Source organism: Lipotes vexillifer, unplaced genomic scaffold (assembly GCF_000442215.2).
Source record: "Lipotes vexillifer unplaced genomic scaffold, Lipotes_vexillifer_v1.1 scaffold1640, whole genome shotgun sequence".
Lineage (NCBI taxonomy): Eukaryota > Metazoa > Chordata > Mammalia > Artiodactyla > Lipotidae > Lipotes > Lipotes vexillifer.
Genome location: NW_006789997.1, coordinates 125,653 through 145,496, shown reverse-complemented (window position 1 = coordinate 145,496; position 19,844 = coordinate 125,653). Strand labels below are relative to the sequence as shown.

At 44.6% G+C, this 19,844-nt stretch overlaps 2 protein-coding genes across 2 annotated transcripts in view; both read left to right on the top strand.

The window, feature by feature from the left end:
- The window catches only part of BARX2 (BARX homeobox 2), a 69,457-nt gene that overhangs the window by 36,892 nt on the left and 12,721 nt on the right, over nt 1-19,844 (top strand). Inside the window, exon 2 of the mRNA XM_007463136.1 lies at nt 18,173-18,470. Coding sequence (XP_007463198.1) covers nt 18,173-18,470 — 298 coding nt within the window. The remainder of the gene's footprint in view (nt 1-18,172; nt 18,471-19,844) is intronic.
- Nucleotides 18,430-19,844, top strand: part of LOC103070660 (homeobox protein BarH-like 2) — a 23,835-nt gene continuing 22,420 nt past the window's right edge. The window contains exon 1 of the mRNA XM_007463137.1: nt 18,430-18,470. The gene's annotated coding sequence lies outside the window, so the exon portion shown is untranslated. The remainder of the gene's footprint in view (nt 18,471-19,844) is intronic.

Sequence of the window (19,844 nt, the reverse complement as noted above, 5' to 3'; positions counted from 1 at the left end):
TGGGATCTTCCCGGACGGGGGCATGAACCCGTGTCCCCTGCATCGGCAGGCGGACTCTCAACCACTGCGCCACCAGGGAAGCCCCAAATTTATTATTACTAATGATTTTCCTAAGGGCTAAAGTGTTTGGGCCAAAAATAATTAGAGTGAGCAATAGAGCTGTCAACAAATCTCCCGAATAATGAGATAGCAATTAATGAATGGGCTCACTGTTCTTTTTGGCTCTAAGGCATTAAGCCTCTCATTTTAAGTCATGATGACTAGTACAATATTGCTCATTTATACCTTTATTTAATAGTTGTTTTACTTTTCATTTCTTTTACTTTTAATTTAATGTCAAGTCTTTTGTTTTAACTAAAAAGTTAGATGATTCCATCCCCCACACCCACCCCATTATAAACATTACGAGCACGAATGATTTTGGTGCTTTGTGAGTTTCTCATTTCCTTTCCTGTGACAGGCCCCATCATTAGGGTCCTGATAGGCGTTTTGATGGTGTTGAAGATGATGAGTTATCAGCGTGCTAGCATCGCCCAGTAAGACAGACCCTTTGATGTTTCTGTGACTTCATGTTGTCGGGCCGGCCGGCCACTTGTTCTCCTCGGAGCCCTTCTCCCCTTTGAGATCCAGAGGCATCAGGAAACGCCTTTCACCTGACTTTTTTAGGCAAACCTCCAGGATGTCATGGGAAGTGCCCCACAGAACTATTCCAGGCAGCAAGCTTCCCTTTCTCCAGCTGTCCAGAGATTTCAGATGAGCAGTGTTTGTTGCTCTGCTGAGCCCATTTCTCAGAACTTGTATATTAAGTGCATCTCCCATCACCTTCGGCCTCTCTCCCCTCTCCGCAAGAAAGACCAGATGCTTGCAAACCATTTCCCAGATCGCACAGCACTGAGTCCTGGAATCTTTTGTCTCCTTTTCGTGACTAAATTGTTCAAGGAGTTGTAAACTAAGGAGGACCATGTCCTTCATTGCACAAGATGCGTTTGGACGAGACGTTTGTCAGGACCTGTTTTAATAAACTCTGCTCCCCTCACCCCCAACTTTTCTTTGTTCTCCTGCAGGGAAGAGGCCAACAGGCCACTTTAGGTCCTTCTCTGAAGCCTTAGCTGACCCTAGACGGTTCTGAAGTAAACGTGTGGCTGCAGACCCACTAATTTCCCTGAATCGTCCAAGGATGCTGTTACTGGAGACTCTTTGCTCCGGGGTCCGACCTCCCCTGGGCTCTTCTCTCCCTTCTTAGGCTGAGTCCACACCCAGTTTCCAGTTTCAGAGATGTGGGGGTTTTTTTTGCACATCTCCTGTCTCCTGTTTCATCTTTGTCTGTGGGAAGGATTGGAGTAGTTGGGCTGGCTGACCTCCACGTGGATACTCCATTTGGTCTGCAGGTGGGTTCAGAGCCAGGGCTGGCACAGAGGGTAAGGCTGGAGGTGCTTTTTAAATCCGCACGTGTGACTCTGAGCTGGGCCTCGTGTCTCTCAGTGCTTGGGAGTCATGCCGTGTCTGGGTCCTACATCGTTTGCCCAGCCTTGACAGGAGGTAACGCTGGTGTAGGGACAGCTGGGTGTGGCTAGGGGCGGAGGTAGGAAAGCTGGTTAAGAAAGAGTAGCAAACGTTAGTGTGTGGACAGTAGAAAGAACAGCGCTGGGGACGGAGAAGTTTGTCAGGACAGGCCCTTCCTACACGAACGTTCTCAGAAATTCCTCAGGAGAAACGAACTGCCTCAGTGTTTCTGAAGGATTCTCTTTGGATATAATGCCCAGAGATTTTTGAAACTAAGGATGCTATAGATCCTTGCTAGTTAAGAATGAGAAGAAATGTAGCGCCCATCAGCTGTACTTGGAGTTGGTGTGTTGGGGCAGATTATTTCCCCTTTGAACTCTGACCGGCCAGGTGCCCTAATCAGTAAGTGAGCGCGTTAACAAGTGTCACCGCTTCTTTGTATTTAATTGCTACCTTAGAAAAGTGACGGCTCGAACCTGACGCTAATAATTTCGCTATAGACCTCAAAATATAAAAGACCAACTGCGGTTCTTCCTCTTCTCTGTGAATGGATGTTTGCCACTGAGATATTGGTGGGGTGTAGATTGGCTGCTGTGTGAGGCTATTTTTGGAGGCTTTTGCAGTGTCCTAGGAGCACACACCCATCCAATGTCTTTATTTGTACTTTGAACGACATTACCACACTCCTGCCTTCTGCCGGTCCTCTGCTGAGCAGTGGGATAATGATGTGGACGCAGCGGACCAGAGACGGACCCCGCTGTGCTCTGACTCACTCTCAGCTCCGCTTCCTGGACGGGGAAGATGCTTCCCTGGGGCAGTCCTCACCTCAGCTGTCAGATGTGTGATGAGAGAGGGGAGGCAGGATCTGGCCTCCAAAAAGGACCTAGGGGTGCTGGGTACAGGGCCTTCGGGGGTTGGGCCCGAAGAGAGCTCATGCCTGCAGGACAAAACATGTGTTAAGCTCTTCTCATTGGGGCCTAGAAGTTGCTTTTGTCAAAAATCGTCTTTTCTGTGCTGAATGCGAACAGTAGAGATGAATACTTTCCAACTGTTGGAGGGATGTGGACCTACTGCAGGGTCGCACTGAGTCTGCGCTGGTAGTTAGTTATGCTTTGTGTGGGTTCTGTAGTGTTGACAGAAGGAAGGGAGATGTTCTGGGAAGGACTGTGCTTTCCCAGGGGTCCCGGCCGGATGATACTATCAGCCTACAGGTGTATTGCCCTTTTCAGTTTATAATAGTATGTATTTAAAGTGAAATATATCAATTATTACATTGACATTTGTATAATTTTCCATGTTCTGATTAAATTTCAAAATCTTGTTCTAATGTTCATCTTATTAAATAGGCAGAAGAGATCCTAGTTTAAAAAAATATACATCCTTCTTTATTTACTTATCGTACTGAAGTGTAGTGGATTTACAACGTTGTGTTAATTTCTGCTGTACAGCAAAGTGATTCAGTTATACATATATACATATTCTTTTTTATAGTCTTTTCCATTATGGTTTATCTCAGGATATTGAATTACATACGCTTATTTAAACAATCTGTGTTTTTGTAAATTTACTTCAGTTTAAAAAACATCTGTGCTTTGAAGTAATCTTGGTAAAATTCTGCACTGCTATTTATTGACCTTATTTTTTTTTTCTGTTAATAGAATGACAATTTTTGAACTGATAATCCTGAGCTCAGAATCTAGTGAGGAGAGGCAGTATTTACTTGTGTTTGTACAACTTGTCCACAGCATTTGTTAACTTGCTACCAGCTGGGGAAGTAAATTTGACTCATTGGGAGAAGACTATTGATATGTATCTCTCGGAATAGTTGCAAGTTCTATAAAAATGCCTCTCTACTCACATGGTCAGTGGGGAAACGGCTCATGGAAAATTAGAAAATACCTGGGCATCTGGCTACAAATTTGAGTTCTCTGCCCATGTGTGTGGCTTGGCTCAGTTCTTTGGTCTTGGTAATAGGCCCATTATTTCTGTGTTAGATGGATTTCAGAATGTCATACTCATACTTTGTTTCAACCCAAGCTGTTCCCCAGGAAACACAACTGTTTGTCCTCTTTTTCTTGCTGGACTAAAACCATGGTGCCATCTTTCTTCCAGGCAAAGCAGAGCCTCTCCAAATAGGACCTCCTACATCTTTCAGGAATCTGTGAGCTTCACTGGTTTTTCTGTACGTGGGAGTGTACGCAACTTTTTTTGGTGTCTATATTTCTGTAGATTTAAATTTTCTACGTTGAAACATGTTGCTTTCTATTGGGAAAAAACTACTGTGATTTAAGAAGAAACAAAAATACTATATCCTTTGCCTGTCTTTTCTGGGGAGGGGGAATAGGGTGCTGAGTCATGAAAATTATGAGGTCTTACTATTTTTATGCCATGTGAGCCAATGCCAGTACCTAAGTCACAAGCACACCCAGGAAGAGGCAGTGGGTTTGAATGGTGCATGAATGTACATCAACTGTCTGGAACACTAGAATGTCAGAAAGGAAAGTCCCTGGGAAGGTGTATTTTAGGATTTTGAAAGGTAGCATGATATAATTATGAGCGTGGCCATGAATCAAACAGATTTCTATTCATATTCCAGATATGTGCCCTCGTCATTGGATAATTTTTGTGAAGAGTAAAAGAGATATGGCATGTGCAAAGTCTAGCCCATGGTGGTGCGCGATAAGCTTTCCTTCCTTTGTCCCTTCCATCAGTCCATCGCCTTGAGATCATGGGTGGAATTTAAGGGACATGAGATTGATTTAGCAGCTTGTTGAGCCTCTCTTCTTTTGGAGAGATTGACCCTTTCTCAGACCCTTACTGTAGGGTGAGTTATTATTTTTTTAAGAACAAATCGATGCCAGTGTTGTGGGCCATTGAGCTGTAATATAGTCAGAGGTCTACCCTTACTTCCTCCTTCCCTCTTAAACGTCTACTAAGTCCACTTTAGGAAAAATTTCCAAGCAGAAGTCTTTCAGACTGGCTGGTAAAGTATCAGATTATTAGCTGTTAATCTCTAACATGCTCAAGCTTCCTAAAAAATGGACGACATGATTACAGCCATCATGGAAAACAAGTATGGAAGTTCCTAAAAAAATTAAAAATAGAATTATCATATGACCTGACAGTCTCTCTTCTGGGTATATATCCAAAGGAAATAAAATCTCTCTCTTGAAGAGAAAAATGCACCCTTATGTTCAATGCAACATTATTCATGACAGCCAAGACATGGAAACAACCTAAGTGTTTGTTGACAAATAAATAGAAAAAGAAATGTGAAATAAATAACTATTCTGTATGCAGTGGAATATTATTCAGCCTTGAAAAAGAAGGAAATCCTATAAACAGGACAAAAAGACAACCCTCAGAATGGGAGAAAATATTTGCAAATGAATCAACAGACAAAGGATTAATCTCCAAAGTATACAAACAGCTCATGCAGCTCAATATCAAAAAAAAAAAAAACCCAATTAAAAAAGGGGCAAAAGACCTAAATAGACATTTCTCCAAAGAAGACATACAGATGGCCAAGAGGCACATGAAAAGATGCTCAACATCACTAATTATTAGAGAAATGCAAATCAAAACTACAATGAGGTATCACCTCACACTGCTCAGAATGGCCATCATCAAAAAATCTACAAACAATAAATGCTGGAGAGGGTGTGGAGAAAAGGGAACCCTCTTGCACTGTTGGTGGGAATGTAAATTGATACAGCCACTATGGAGAACAGTATGGAGGCTCCTTAAAAAACTAACAATAGAACTGCCATATGACCCAGCAATCCCACTACTGGGCATATACCCTGAGAAAACCATAATTCAAAAAGAGTCATGTACCCCAATGTTCATTGCAGCACTATTTATAATAGCCAGGACATGGAAGCAACCTAAGTGTCCATCGACAGATGAATGGATAAAGAAGATGTGGCACATATATACAATGGGATATTACTCAGTCATGTAAAGGAATGAAATGGGGTCACTTGTAGAGACGTGGATGGACCTAGAGACCGTCATACAGAGTGAAGTAAGTCAGAAAGAGAAAAACAAATATCATATTAACGCCTATATGTGAAATCTAGAAAAATGGTACAGTCGAACCTGTTTGCAAGGCAGAAATAGAGACACAGACGTAGAGAACAAATGTATGGACATCAAGGGGGGAAAGGGGGAGTGGAATGAACTGGGAGATTGGGATTGACATATATACACTAATATGTATGAAATAGACAACTAATGAGAACCTGCTGTATAGCACAGGGAACTCCACTATGCTGTACAGTAGAAACTAACACAACATTGTAAAACAACTATACCCCAATGAAAAATAAAAGAGAAACGAAAAGAAAAGGAAGGAAATCCTGCCATTGTGACAGTATGGATGAACCTGGAGGACATCATTCAAAGTGAAATAAGTTAGGCCAAGACAAAGACTGCATGACCTCCTGTTATAGGTGCAGTCTAAAATCGTAGGACTCATGGAAACAGAAGAGTGGTTGTGGGGAGCTGATAGTGGGGGTGAATGGGGAGATGTTGGTCCAAGGGTACAAACTTTCAGTTATAAGATGAATATGTTCTGGAGACCTAACGTGCAGCATGCTGACTCCAGTCAACAATACTGTATTGTATACTTGAAATTTGTTATGAGAGTAGATTTTAAGGGTTCTTAGCACACACCCAGAAAGTAACCATGTGAGGTGATGGATGTGTTAATTAGCTGGATTGCAGTCATCACTGCATAGTGTATGTATATATATATATATATATGCATCAAATCGCACGCTGTATACCTTCATTATATACAGTTTTTAGTTATCAATCAGGCCTCAGTAAAGCTGGAAAGAAAAGGAGAGAAATTGCAAAAGCCCAGAAACTTCCAAGGTTAATATTTACCATGTCTTCTCAGATTATTTAAATCATAGTGCTTTTCACACTGGGTTGCAGACTGAAAGAGTTAACCATTAAAAGAAATAGACCACATGAATGAGGAAAAATAAGTATATGAGGCCAAACAGTACTCAGCATTTTGGTGGCTCTTGCCTAGAAACGCAGTACAGTGACATGAACAGCACATTTGTCCTTTCCTCTGGAGGTTGTTTTTTTTTTTTTAACATCTTTATTGGAGTATAATTGCTTTACAGTGGTGTGTTAGTTTCTGCTGCGTAACAAAGTGAATCGCTCTGCTCCTAGTTCAGACGTGGACCTTCTGTGTGACTTTAACACCTTATCCCAGCAAAGGCTGGGTTAGAAAAAAATAATCTCTCTGTTTTGTTATTCAATGTGTCATTCCCTGTAAATCACATAGCCTCAGAGTCTTAATTGTGCATAGTGAGACTTATGCAAAGGTAGTCTTTTGCCTTTGTAATTAGATCTGGATCACCTAAGATATCAGATGAGTAATTAGTTCACCACTCTACTCCCTTGTGAACTGACAAGATTTAGTAGTACTGAGGAGGCTTACGTGCAGGAAGGCATTAATACTCTTTCTCTGAGCTCACTCGTTAAACTCAGCTAATATTTGTTTAGTTGATACCATTTGCAAAGTATGGGACGTACACTGTGGGAAACTGAAGCATAAGACAAAGACTTTACAATCGAGTTGAGAAATGTAAGAGAGACTCAACTGTGTCTGAGTGTGATATTGCTGATAAAGTCATTGCATCTTGGTACCAAAAGGGACCTTAAAACCCAGCCGACTCCCCCCATCTACTGATGAGGAAAATTCAGAGAAAGAGAGACCTCATTGTGGACTGAAGCTTATAAAGCAAGCTGAATGGCGTTGTTGAGGGTAGAGTTGGATCTTAAATAGACGGGACGTGGCTCAGTGCAGGGGGCATCTTGCTGCAGGGAGCAACTGTCTTTGGTCCTGGTTGGCCAGTTGGGTGCCATGGTCCACATGCTTCACATTCACTGTGTTGCAGAATCTTGTCACTGTTATTCCTACTACTACTCCTTATTACTGTTCTCCCTTATTACCTACAAGAGCAAGACTCAAACAAATAAATATTGATGTCTGTTGTATAATTTTTCCGCTACTGTTTGGAGGTACCCTCATTGCCATTCCATCTTAACACCTTGAGTAAAAGAGAAAGGAGAGGAATTCTTTCATTCTCTCCACCAAGAGCCGTCCCCCAAATACAGTGCTCTATCCTCCTAGCTTCAGTAAGTAGATTCCTCCCTGGTTTGAGTCCATTTTGCAACATAGTTCTGTGTCCCTGGGCTGAGTTATCTGCATAAGTTTTAAGGGCACACTTTCATCAGAAAATAATGGGGGGACTTCCCTGGTGGCGCAGTGGTTCAGAATCCGCCTGCCAATGCAGGGGACACAGTTTCGAGCCCTGGTTCAGGAGGATCCCACACGCTGCGGAGCAAGTAAGCCCGTGCGCCACAGTTACTGAGCCTGTGCTCTAGAGCCCACGAACCACAACTACTGAGCCCGTGTGCCACAACTACTGAAGCCCGCACGCCTAGAGCCCGTGCTCCGCAACAAGAGAAGCCACCGCAATGAGAAGCCTATGCACTGTAACAAGGAGTAGCCCCTGCTCGCCGCGACTAGAGAAAGCCCGCACACAGCAACGAAGATCCAGTGCAACCAAGATAGGTAGGTAGATAGATAGATAGATAGATAGATAGATAGATAGATAAATAAATAAAAAACAGATTTCACAGTTAGTATTTGGCAAATTTGTAGACTTTTACCTGTTTCTTTTTATTCTCTGATTAGAATCTCAGCTAATGTCATCCCTCAGTTTAAATGACACTCTTTCAGGTGGATCCTCACCACCTATACTTGGTCAAATCCTCTTGCTGAAATGCTTCTTCCTTAACTGTCCGCTGTCCATCAGCTGGGCTGAGCGAGAACCTGGTCTGTCTTGTGTACTCTTTTATCCCCAGTTCCTGGCATAGTATCTACACTAGGTGTTCCATAATTTGTTAAACTTAATTGAATTTTACTCTCTTTTATCCCACTTTGTTTCTAATTCTTTGCAACCAAAGGCAAGCTACAGAGAATATATTTAAGCCAGAATTAGGATGCATAGGGAGACAAGGGAAATTAACTTGAATTTAGAAAATTACATTTTGGCATGAGATGTTCTGAGTTTGGTGGATGCTTCTCCTCCTGGGTAATCAAGAGCTTGCCTGGAACCCACAGGGCCACTTGCAGAAAGTAATCTCCTGTGGCTTTTCCTCGAAGCCACCCAGGGCCCTGGCACAACGCACATTTTCCCAGCCTGCCTTGTGGAGATTCCTGTACCATGAAGATAGGTCTGGGAGTATCTGAGAAGGGGGGAAATTTTCAAAACTTACGTCAAGAGATTTCCTAGTGAGTAACCTTGTTGAAAGTGTATCCTTCTTGAAATTCTCTGGCCATTTTCATTGACCCTGTGCACTTACTTCTGCTACTTGCTTCTTAGGCTACAATGTCTGCCTGGTTTATTGGTCTTATTTCCTTTTCCAGCTCCATTGATGAAGATGTACCCCAAGACCCAGTCTTTCATCCTCTGTTGGTCTTAAGTTTTTCTTCTTGGGAGACAAATTCTGCTTTCAACCCTTCAACTCTTGTTCTGTGTAAAATCCACAGACCCATCTTAGAGTCCTTCGGGGAACCCTAGTTTGTGACCGTCCAGGCCTGCCAGGAATCATCACTTCAGTGTCTGATTTTACTGCAAACTAAATAAGCCTCTGCGAGCCTTATCTTTTCTACCCAAACGTTGTCACTGGGCAGAGGAAGAGGTGCTCCGATCCCAGCACTTACCGCTGAAGTCTTTTTTTTTTTTTTTTCCTAAACATCTTTATTGGAGTATAATTGCTTTACAATGGTATGTTAGTTTCTGCTTAATAACAAAGTGAATCAGCTGTACATATATCCCGGCATCTTCCTCCCTCTTGCATCTCCCTCCCTCGCACCCTCCCTATCCCACCCCTCTAGGTGGTCACAAAGCACCGAGCTGATCTCCCTGTGCTATGTGGCTGCTTCCCACTAGCTATCGGTTTTACACATGTCCATGCCACTCTCTCACTTCGTCCCAGCTTACACTGCTGGAGTCTTGAGTCCTCTGGCACCTTCTGTGTGTCTGCCCTCCTCTCCCACCGCAATCTAGTGTTTCTCCAGGTCCTGTGGGTTCTTCCTTTCCCCGAAGAACCCCGGCTCCTCTTTTCACAACCAGGCACTGTACGCTCTGGAGTGCGGCAGTCCATCCTGAATTCCTGTAGGTCTTCTGCCACTCAGCATTTGCCACACAAAAACTGCTTTGTTTTCTTATTTACCTTTTATTGTAATGTCTCATGTCTCCAGTGCGATAACCAGCTTCTGAGGACAGAGGTGAGGAATCGCTTCTCTTCCCGTCTCCAGCAGTTAGCACAGAGCTGAGTAGCTACTTGGTAGAGTTCACAGATGATGGTGACAGCGAACTAGAAGATCCTCCTGGTCAGCTTTGTGTAGCCTCTGTCCCTGTGACAATAGGACCTTAACTAGAAATTATGAAGGATAAGGGACGAGACAAAGGGTTGGTTTACGTTAGCACAGGAAGCAGGAGTATGCTTTCTTAGTGAATGGAGACATCTCTAAAATTTGGAAAGTTAGTGCTTTTTGACTGCTGGAAAAAATTACTGCCTTTTTGGGTATAGTTCTTCATTGTTTAAAATTTTTTTTATACTCATTATCCAATGTGATCCTTCAACAAGCTTGGGAGAAGCATTATTAGTGTCATTTTTTTAGAAGAGAGAGCAGAACTTTGGAAGTCTGGTTTAACCAAGGCCACGGAGCCCAAAGTTGTCAAAGGTGTCAGAACCACATCTCCAGCCCCAGTCTTCTGATTCCAGGTAAAATCAGTTTGAGCCAGGCATGGAGTTTTCCCTAGGAAGATGCACTTTTTAACTCTGTCCTAAAGAAGTTTGCAGTCTAGTGAGAAACAAATGGGTAAACACATGAACCCTTGCTCCAAGGTTTGAATTAAGTAAGGGTGAATAAGGACACACACAAAAAGCTGGGGGTGCATGAAGGTGGGAGCGATTAATTCGGTCTCTGTACTAAACAACAGCTGTTCTGGAAGCTTTCTGTCCGTGAGTGGTTATGAGGTATGGCTGAAAGCAGGTGTGGGTGTGTGGAGACAACAGAATGGCCAGGAGGAGAAAGACAGTGCCATCTCCAGTGTGTTCTTTGGCGGAGGGAGATGTGGAGTGGTGATGGCTAGAGGGTGGATGATGACCACGTTTGGGCGGTAGGGCATTTTAGGCAGCATGGGAAGGACCATAAACCTATCTGCCAGGCTAGCTTAATTGATTTCACGCAGCTCCCAGTGCAGCCCAGCGTTCTTGTGGGTGTCTATAATTTTGATGGCATTGCAGGTTGAACGTGGTGAGACCGAGCTTGTCTCTTTGCAAAATCAAGACTCTGAAAAGATGGCGTGATGCAGTCAAGCCTACTGTCATTGCTCTGGTCTCCTCTTTATTTCCCAAATCTTCATTTTTCCAAATCCCCAGAAATGCTTTCATCCCTTTATTCATCAACCTTTGTGAACTTTCTTCAGTTTTTAATTTAACTATAGATGCTTATTCCAGAGTCTACATTATGGCAGTCGCGTGTGGATTTTGGAATAAGTTTATTTCACGTTTCTAATTCATTTACAACCTGCCCACCCGCTCTTTCTTAATGAGGTAATTAATGGCTAAGATGTTCTGTCAGCCTTTGAGTTGACCTCGTAAAACATTTTCTCTTTTCTTTAGTCACACAAAGCCATAACCTGTAAAGGGGGCACGTATTCCATTAACTCTTACTGGGCTAGAACCTTAGTGTATCACAGAGTTAAAAGTCCACTCAGCCTTGTTATATTTCCTCGCTTCCTTGACATTCTTACAGATTCTGCATATAGGCAGACAAGCACTGAACTTTCATGTCTGGTTGCTACTTACCCTCAGCTCAGCCTTTCCTTAATCCATCTTCAGCATACGACCAGGCAAGTCCATTTTAACCACCCCACCTCTGTTTTCTCTGCAGTGTTTAGAAATTGACTCTGGGTACAGTCCTGTGTCCCACTAACTTCATCCTTCTTTGCCTGCGACTAATCTTGGGGAGGGCTGTGAATTGTTTATACAGGTCTGCAAAACCACAGTAGTTATTTCTGGAGTCTTGATGATTTTAGGGGGATGTCTGGCCTGGTTAGCCCTCCCACTGATATCCTTTAGCTCTCTTGTTGCTGTCAGGGCACTTGAAGACCCTCATTTGGCAAAGAGAAGCTAGCAGATTCAAGTGCTGTTTCATCTTGCTTTGCATACGAATGCACGGAGGATAAGAAGATGCACATGCATAGTTCACAAGTAGGTCTGCTTTCTTGATAAGAAAATCCATCTGTTTTCTTTTGGCTCATTCACAGAGCATCAAACCACTAAAGTGAAAAGAGGAAAGGAAAGGGAACTAACAGTAATGAAATGCCCACTAGGCACTTCACATACCTTAATGCATTTAATCTTCCCAGTAAGATACAAGGGGGAACTATTATTAGCCCTACTTTACAGAAGAGGAAATTGAAACTAAGAAAGTTTTGATAACCTGCTCAGGTTCACTCCACAAGTCAGCGAGGTCCTGTTCTTTCCACTGCCCCAAATTACCAGCCAGTCTGCAGGGATGTGAGTCGATGCGAATAATTCGGTGTGGGTGGTTTTATGATTTTTCCCAGGAAGCTCAGCCAGAGCTACTCAGTTGTTCCACTGAGTCTTTCTTTCAGGTTAACCGTCAGGAATACCATCTCTACCTGTGGCTTTGTGTGTGTTGCTTGTCCCTTGGACGCTTTCTGTGGGTATACAGGTCACACATTCCTAGGACATAAATCAGTCAAGCAGGCAGCTTAGAGATCCTTATCCACTAAGACATTTGGACCTCGCTTGTGTCAACCGGAATAGTGGGTGTGGAGAGCCATTTTGGGGACTGGCCTGTTGGAGCAATGGAAGAGGAGCCCCCAGGAGGTGTGTGTGGAAGCCAACACTGTGCTTTGGGGACTCTGCTCTGGGGTTCACGTCCAGCTGTAAGTGGGGGGACTGGCCTCCGCGGGGAAGGAGGACTTATGTTGGGGAGATGTGCCTGGAATCTGCCACCCTGGACTGTGCCCATGCTTGGCCCAAGTGCATTCGTATGCGTGATCTACACTCAGTTTGCAGAATCCACGTGACGGAAAATTCTGTTTAGCCTCCCAAATGGTCTGCATCTCCCCAGGCTCCCTGGGATGTCCCTGGGCATCAGCCTACCACGAATGTGCTCAGGTTTTCTAATCCAAAAACAGATTCTCAAAACGGCCAAACATTTGGTAGGCAGCTATTTCTAGGTGTACGATACATGCAGTTATGTGATATCCATGCCACAGCCAAACATTGGTTAGGGGGATGGGTTGAAGGAAAGCAGCTATTAGAAAATGCATTCACTGTGGTCATGTTTACACTCCTTTTGTCAACTAAAAATGTTTAAACAAAGTCTTTGGTTTATGACAGTCATGACTCCCTCTCAGTAGCAGATAATGTGCTTGAATTTCACAAGTGTATGTAAATGATCCAGGGTGGCGGGACAGCTGTCTTTAGTCAACATTTTCACATAGTGATAATTCTCAGGAAAAGAGAAAGACATACTTAATACATAGTGTTATACATTATTTGCCTTCTCAGTAACCCAAGTCCCCCACCCCACAATGTATGAGCTAATTTATAATTTCCCCCCTATTTTTAAAATCTAAATTTGATATTTAGCCAAAATATAAATAGATGGCTGGATTATCTCACAGTGCTTTTGTAAGAATATCAGAGGCGGGTGTGTAAGTGCTCTGTGAAATGAAAGCTCTGGGGCGATCCTATTTTGTTGGAAATCGGTTCGTATCTTAAAACAAGGAAAGACATAGAGCAGCTGGCGAGAATATGTTTGGTCTCACTTTTCTGGTCCCATTGGTTTGCCTCTCAGGAGACGTCGTGCTTTGCTGTGCACACATTACCCACCCTGTGTCCTGGTCCAGCCACACTTGTTCCTTCCTTAGGGACACATGTCAAATACTAAAACCTCAACACAGTGCCTCACTGCAATTGTATTTATTTACTACAATGATGGTCCTCCTGAATCCTCCAAATATTTATCAGCATCACAGTGGCCTTGTGGGTGCATCTCCAACATCAGAAGGTGCTCTGTGCCACTGGGGAGAGGTACAATTTTGTCACTGAATCTGCATCAGAACATTGGGTCAAGATTCCTGAAATTACAGACTTTGGTGATTAGAATGTTGCCTTAAATCACTACCATTCTTCTGAAGTTTTTTGTTTTGTTTTTGTTTTTTAATGAAGGTTTTCATTGGGTTTAAGCTTTATGGAACCAAATGGCATAAATCTCCAAAAGCCATTTTTAATTACCAGCAATTTCTTTCAACTTACCAGAGAACAGGATCATCAAAAGAATCATGTTTCCTGATAGTAATCTATAAGGTCAACAGAAGTCTAATAAATTTTCAGCGGGATTTGCTTTTTAAGAGACTAACAAGTTGGTTCTAAAATTCAACTGGAAAAATTAATTAATGACAATAGCCAAGAAAATTTTGTAGAAAAAATAAAAAGGGGAAATTTGTTCTGTCAGATAATAAAACTCCCTAAACCCTACAATAATAAAAGTGGAATGGTCCTATCATAGGACATACATTAGTTCAGTAGAATAGAGTCCAGAAACAGACACATGCATTCATGACATAACCCAGCTATTTTTAGGGCCCCATATGGCCCAGTATCTATAGAATTATACTCAAAGACAACAGAAATCTGATTACAGAAGCCTTGAACAGGATGATCGTTAGTTTTACTTAAAGGAATATATTCAACGATTTTACCCTGTACACCCCTAAAATGTTTTTCAGAAATCCTCTCAAAGTAGCCTTCACTCTCCCCAGAGTTGCAGATTCATGGCGGCCTCAAACAAATCCGCCCCCATCCCCGATCCACCTGATTTCCTAACTCTTCCCTCCCCGACCCCTCCTCATTCTGCACACCCACTACCCTCACATAGAGGCACCTCACCTATTTATAGCCGTCCCGACAGAGGGCAGCCCTTGGGAAGGGTGCTTCTTGTCCCAGTTTGGCTGCTTTTCTAGAAAGCAGGAGATTCTCAGACTTCTGGTGACTAAAATTCCCCAGTAGACTCTCAGAATTCTGATAAACAAAAATTCCCAACTTCATTTCACTGGGAACTTAACGTACCTTAAGGCTGGCATTTTAAGTCATGGGCTAGTCACTAAAGGGTTTGGGGGTTGTTGGCTATCCATTTAGAAAAAATAAAGTGACATGTTTATATTTTACAAAATAAACACTTTGTAACTATGTGTTTCAGTAGATTAGAATACATTATTACTAGATTTGGAACATATATATGTCTGTATATACACAGGAACAATTATGGAAGTTTACCTGTAAGATTTGGGGTTGAAAACTGGGAGGGGAGACTTCTATTTTATATATTTCTGAATTGTTTTAAAAGTCTTTTATAAGAAATTGTGCTACTTTGGTAATGAAAACAAAATAGCAGTATAAGAAGCTTTTAGATACTTTTTAAAATATATTATAACTTTATTTTTATTTTTTTTGTGGTACGCGGGCCTCTCACTGTTGTGGCCCCTTCCGTGGCTGAGCACAGGCTCCGGACGCGCAGACCCAGCGGCCATGGCTCATAGGCCCAGCCGCTCCGCGGCATGTGGGATCTTCCCGGACCGGGGCACGAACCCGCGTCCCCTGCATCGGCAGGCGGACTCTCAACCACTGCGCCACCAGGGAAGCCCCATAACTTTATTCTTTTTTAAATTAATTAATTAATTTATTTATGGCTGCGTTGGGTCTTCGTTGCCACGCGCGGGCTTTCTCTAGTTGCGGCGAGCAGGGGCTACTCTTGGTTGCGGTGCACAGGTTTCTCATTGCGGTGGCTTCTCTTGTTGCAGAGCATGGGCTCTAGGCGCGTGGGCTTCAGTAGTTGTGCACGCAGGCTCAGTAGCTGTGGTTTGCACGCTCTAGAGCGCAGGCTTAGTAGTTGTGGCGCATGGGCTTAGCTGCTCCACGGCATGTGGGATCTTCCTGGACCAGGGCTTGAACCTGTGTCCCCTGCATTGGCAGGCGGATTCCCAACCACTGTGCCACCAGGGAAGCCCTAGATACTTTTTTGGAGAGGTAGCATTTCGTGATGTATGCAGATCCAAAACTACTGTCCCAGGTATCCTGCTTTTCTCATTATAAAATTTTTTTTTTTTTCATTAAAAGAATCCACGACAAAAACCCTCAAGTGTTAGCCTTGGCTGGAGAGTCAGTGGAAGTCGTGATTTATTATTTAACAGCTTTGTGGTTTCTACTGGGCCTTACTAGACATGTAGTCAAAGAACAAGAGAAGTTATCTCTTTTAATAACTATGACTGGGGTCCAAAACAGAAGCATGGAAATGAGTAAGAAGAGAAATGCCAACCCAGAGGAGAGAGAGCTTGCACGTAGCACCTGGGTGCTTCTGTGACCTTGGTTGGTTTCAACCCAGGATGAGTGTGAGTGATGTTTGGCTCCGACGCTCACCTTGCCCTTGTAGTGAGTTGTCAGGTCTGGGCTGAGTCCCAAAGGGCAGCCACAGAATCTTCTCTGTTTTCATCAGATATCAAGATGGGCTTGGGATGATGTGCTTTTGTGACATCGGTATATTAGAGTTTGAAAAATTCTTCGAAGTTACCTACTTTTACTCACTTGTACAAATGACAAAACTGAGCCCCAGAGGGATAAAATGATTTCCATAGGTAATGATGGTGACATTTTAAACCCAATACTATGGAACAATGAAAAGGAAGAGCTTTTTCACTTGAACTTTAAAGTATCAGCAAACAAAAGATGTTGCAGCCATCAACCATCAGCCACTATCTATCTCCACCCCGATGGTGAGCCTTGAGGGAACTCAGGGTGGAGACAAACGGGCTGCCCGGCTGCCCGCTGCCAAGCCCTCGGCCACTGCAGCCGCCCCCAACGGTGCCCCCTGAGGGGACTCAGGATGGGAAGGAACAGAACACTGGCCCTAGAGAGCTGAGGTGCACATCAAAGGAATGATTTCAGTGAGCCCAGACTCTTTCTTCCCATACACAGAAAAGCGCTAAATTCATTGACTTGAGATGTCTGGTTTTCTTTTTCTTTTTTCATTTTTATTGGAGTATAGTTGCTTTACAATGTTGTGTTAGTTTCTGCTATACAGCAAAGTGAATCAGCTATACATATGCATATATCCCCTCTTTTTTGGATTTCCTTCCCATTTAGGTCCCCACTGAGCATTGAGTAGAGTTCCCTGTGCTGTACAGTGGGTTCTCATTAGTTATCTGTTTTATACAAAGTGGTGTATATATGTCAATCCCAATCTCCCAATTCATCCCACCGCCCCCCTCCCCACCTTGGTATCCATACGTTTGTTCTCTACATCTGTGTCTCTATTTCTGCTTTGTAAATAAGTTCATCTCTACCATTTTTCTAGATTCCACATATAAGTGATATTATACAATATTTGTTTTTCTCTTTCTGACTTCACGCTGTATGACAGTCTCTAGGTCTATCCATGGTTCTGTTTAATTACCAGAATTAATCTTTTGATGTTCTGACCACCTGGTCTTTGTTGCAAAAACTCCTGTATATCCTAGTGCCCCCTCACCTCTTCGGATCAGTCCCCCAGAGCTATCTGAGAGGCTGCCTCCCTGGCTTGAAGTCCTCAGAAAGTCCAAAAATATAAAACATAATTCTCAACTCTTAGGTTGTGCAATTTTTTTCAGTCGACAAAAGACAGAACAGATTCTTGGCCAGAAAAGTCCTCTTGCCTTGAAATTCCTAAAGCAGAAGAGGCACAAAACTAGGGTGGAGGCCACCACACCCCCTACCCCTGCACACCCGTGACAGACATTGCTAATCAACCTCAGCTTGAATTCTTCAGCCAGGCTCTGACCCAGCCTGAGAATCCTCCTTAACACAGTGCCAGAGGCAGCCAGTGTAATGGATCTGAATTTTCACGTGAATTAAAATCTTTTGGGCCCCCTCTTCTAAATGATGCATCCGTGTGATTCATGATGTGGTAACAGCCCTGGACTTCAAGCCAGAACCTGGTTTGACTCCCGAGTCTGCTTGTTCCTAGCTCTGTGACACCATCAAGTCCCTCAGGCTTTCTGGGGCTGTTTTCTTGTCTCTGAAATGAGCGAGTTGAATTAAATAACCCTTAAGCATCCTTCCAGCTCTGAAAAATGTTACGATTCAAGGTACGTCGACTTCTCAGGGAGAATTCATAGCTACAACCATGTATTTTTATAAAGACCAGAGGTGCTTCTCAGGTGCATTGTCTATTACAGATCTCGGCTTCCTTAAGGATGTGTTTCTAGCTTTATCTGAGTTCTTCTTTCCGTCTGCTCAGTGCCATTGACCCGTATCTCTGAAACCAGAATTTAGGGGTTCAAACAGGAGAGATGGGGAAAGATTCACTTCAAACCAGACCAGGCTGAGCAAATCTGCGTGTGCCCTGCCCACCCAGCCTTCCCCCATTTATACGTCCCTGTGAACACGAGGCCCTGCCAGACAGATGGGTCTCGGCCCGGGGTCCTCTGAGGGCCTCTGGCCCCCTTCCCCCACTGCTCCTGTGCGACCTGCCTCCCTGCTTGTCTTCCAGGCCCCGCTTCCCTTCGGGCATATCCTCTCCTCTCGGTGATCGCCCGACAGCCCACCGTCATCCCCCACCTGGTCCCCGCCACCCCGGGAATCGCCCAGGCTCTGTCCCGCCACCCGGCCACCGAGGCCACCTCTGCCGAGGCTGCGGGCGAGAACCACGGCAGCAGCGAGTCGGAGACGGAGCAGCCCACGCCCCGGCAGACGAAGCCCCGCCGGAGCCGCACCATCTTCACGGAGCTGCAGCTCATGGGCCTGGAGAAGAAATTCCAGAAGCAGAAGTACTTGTCCACCCCAGACAGGTGAGGCCACGGGGAGGGGCCTGTCTGCCGGGAAGGCCCTCGAGCGGGGGGACTCCTTTGCTCCCCGGCGTGGGACGGAGAGCCACAGGACTGTTCCAGAGTTTGTGCAGGACGGTATGGCAGGAATCTGTCCATCCCTCGGCTCATGCGCTCAGCCTGGGCTTAACAGAAGCCAGCCCACGTGCATTCAACTCAGCCCGGGACCCTGCCTGCTGCTGAATTTATACCTCTCACTATATCCCTGTATATTAACTTCTCCAGTACAACCAGCAAGGCAAAGCTTAGCCAGTGCTTACCCAGGCTCTCAGTTGGGAAACAGGTTTGGTGTTTAAAGCCACTTGCACTTAGGGTCAGATGCAGTGGGACTGGACCCACAGCTGGGGTCCGTGATCTCCTCAGGCCCCTCCCCAGCCCCCAACCCCCAACTGGCTCAGTGGGTCGGCCCGGCTCCTGCCTGGACGCGCTGGATTGACGGCACTGTGGAGCTGTCAGATGTCTTGCTGGATTTGACAGATAGCAAGTCAGAAGCATTTGGCTGAGACCTAAGAGGACCTGGGTGAGGGGCCCTTCTTTAAACCCTTTTGAGATCCCAGTGAGGGCAGCTGTGACCCCTGCTTTACTCATAGGCTTCAATACCTCTCCGCTTTCTTTAATTCAGCATCTTAACAAAAAAACACGCTGCAAGAGTGTGTGTCCTACCTTGTCCTTCATACTCACTCTGGAATGGCTGAGCTAATGTGTGATCCTATTTATTGGGAGGATTTTGCAGGTACTTTTTCACTTCTTTTGCTCACTGCCTTGTCCATATCAGGTTTGACCCTACTGCTATTAAAGAGAAGGGAGGGAAACTCAAATGCATCTCTTAAGCTATTTTATTAGCTGTTCGATCAAAATTTAAGTGAGAGAGGAGGCTGCAGATCACTGACTGGAAGGGAACTTGTTTACCGATTCAGTTAGTTGAGCACCCACCGGCTGTGTGCCAGGCACTGTGGCAGGGATCGTGGGTCCAGAAAGTAGCAGACAAGAGACCTGCTCTAGAGGAGGTCACGGGGAAGGACGAGGCTGCGGTAATGACATCACGACGCCGGGCGCGGGTGCCGGCACGTTCCCGCGGGCCGCAGGAGCACAGAGGTGTTGCTGAGTATGTTGGCGGGGAGGAGGCAACCTCTTCAGAAGAGCTTTCATCCCAGGAGGGAGAGAGCCCTCCACAGAGGGAGCGACACATAAAAGGCACAGATGGGCTCGACGGGGCGGGCTGAGGGCCCTGCAGGTGGTCGGGCGTCTCCAGCTTCAGGTGTGGAGGGGGGCACGGTGGGAGATGAGGCTGCAGAGGCAGGAGGGACCCTGTACGTCTGGCCAAAGATTAGGGACTTT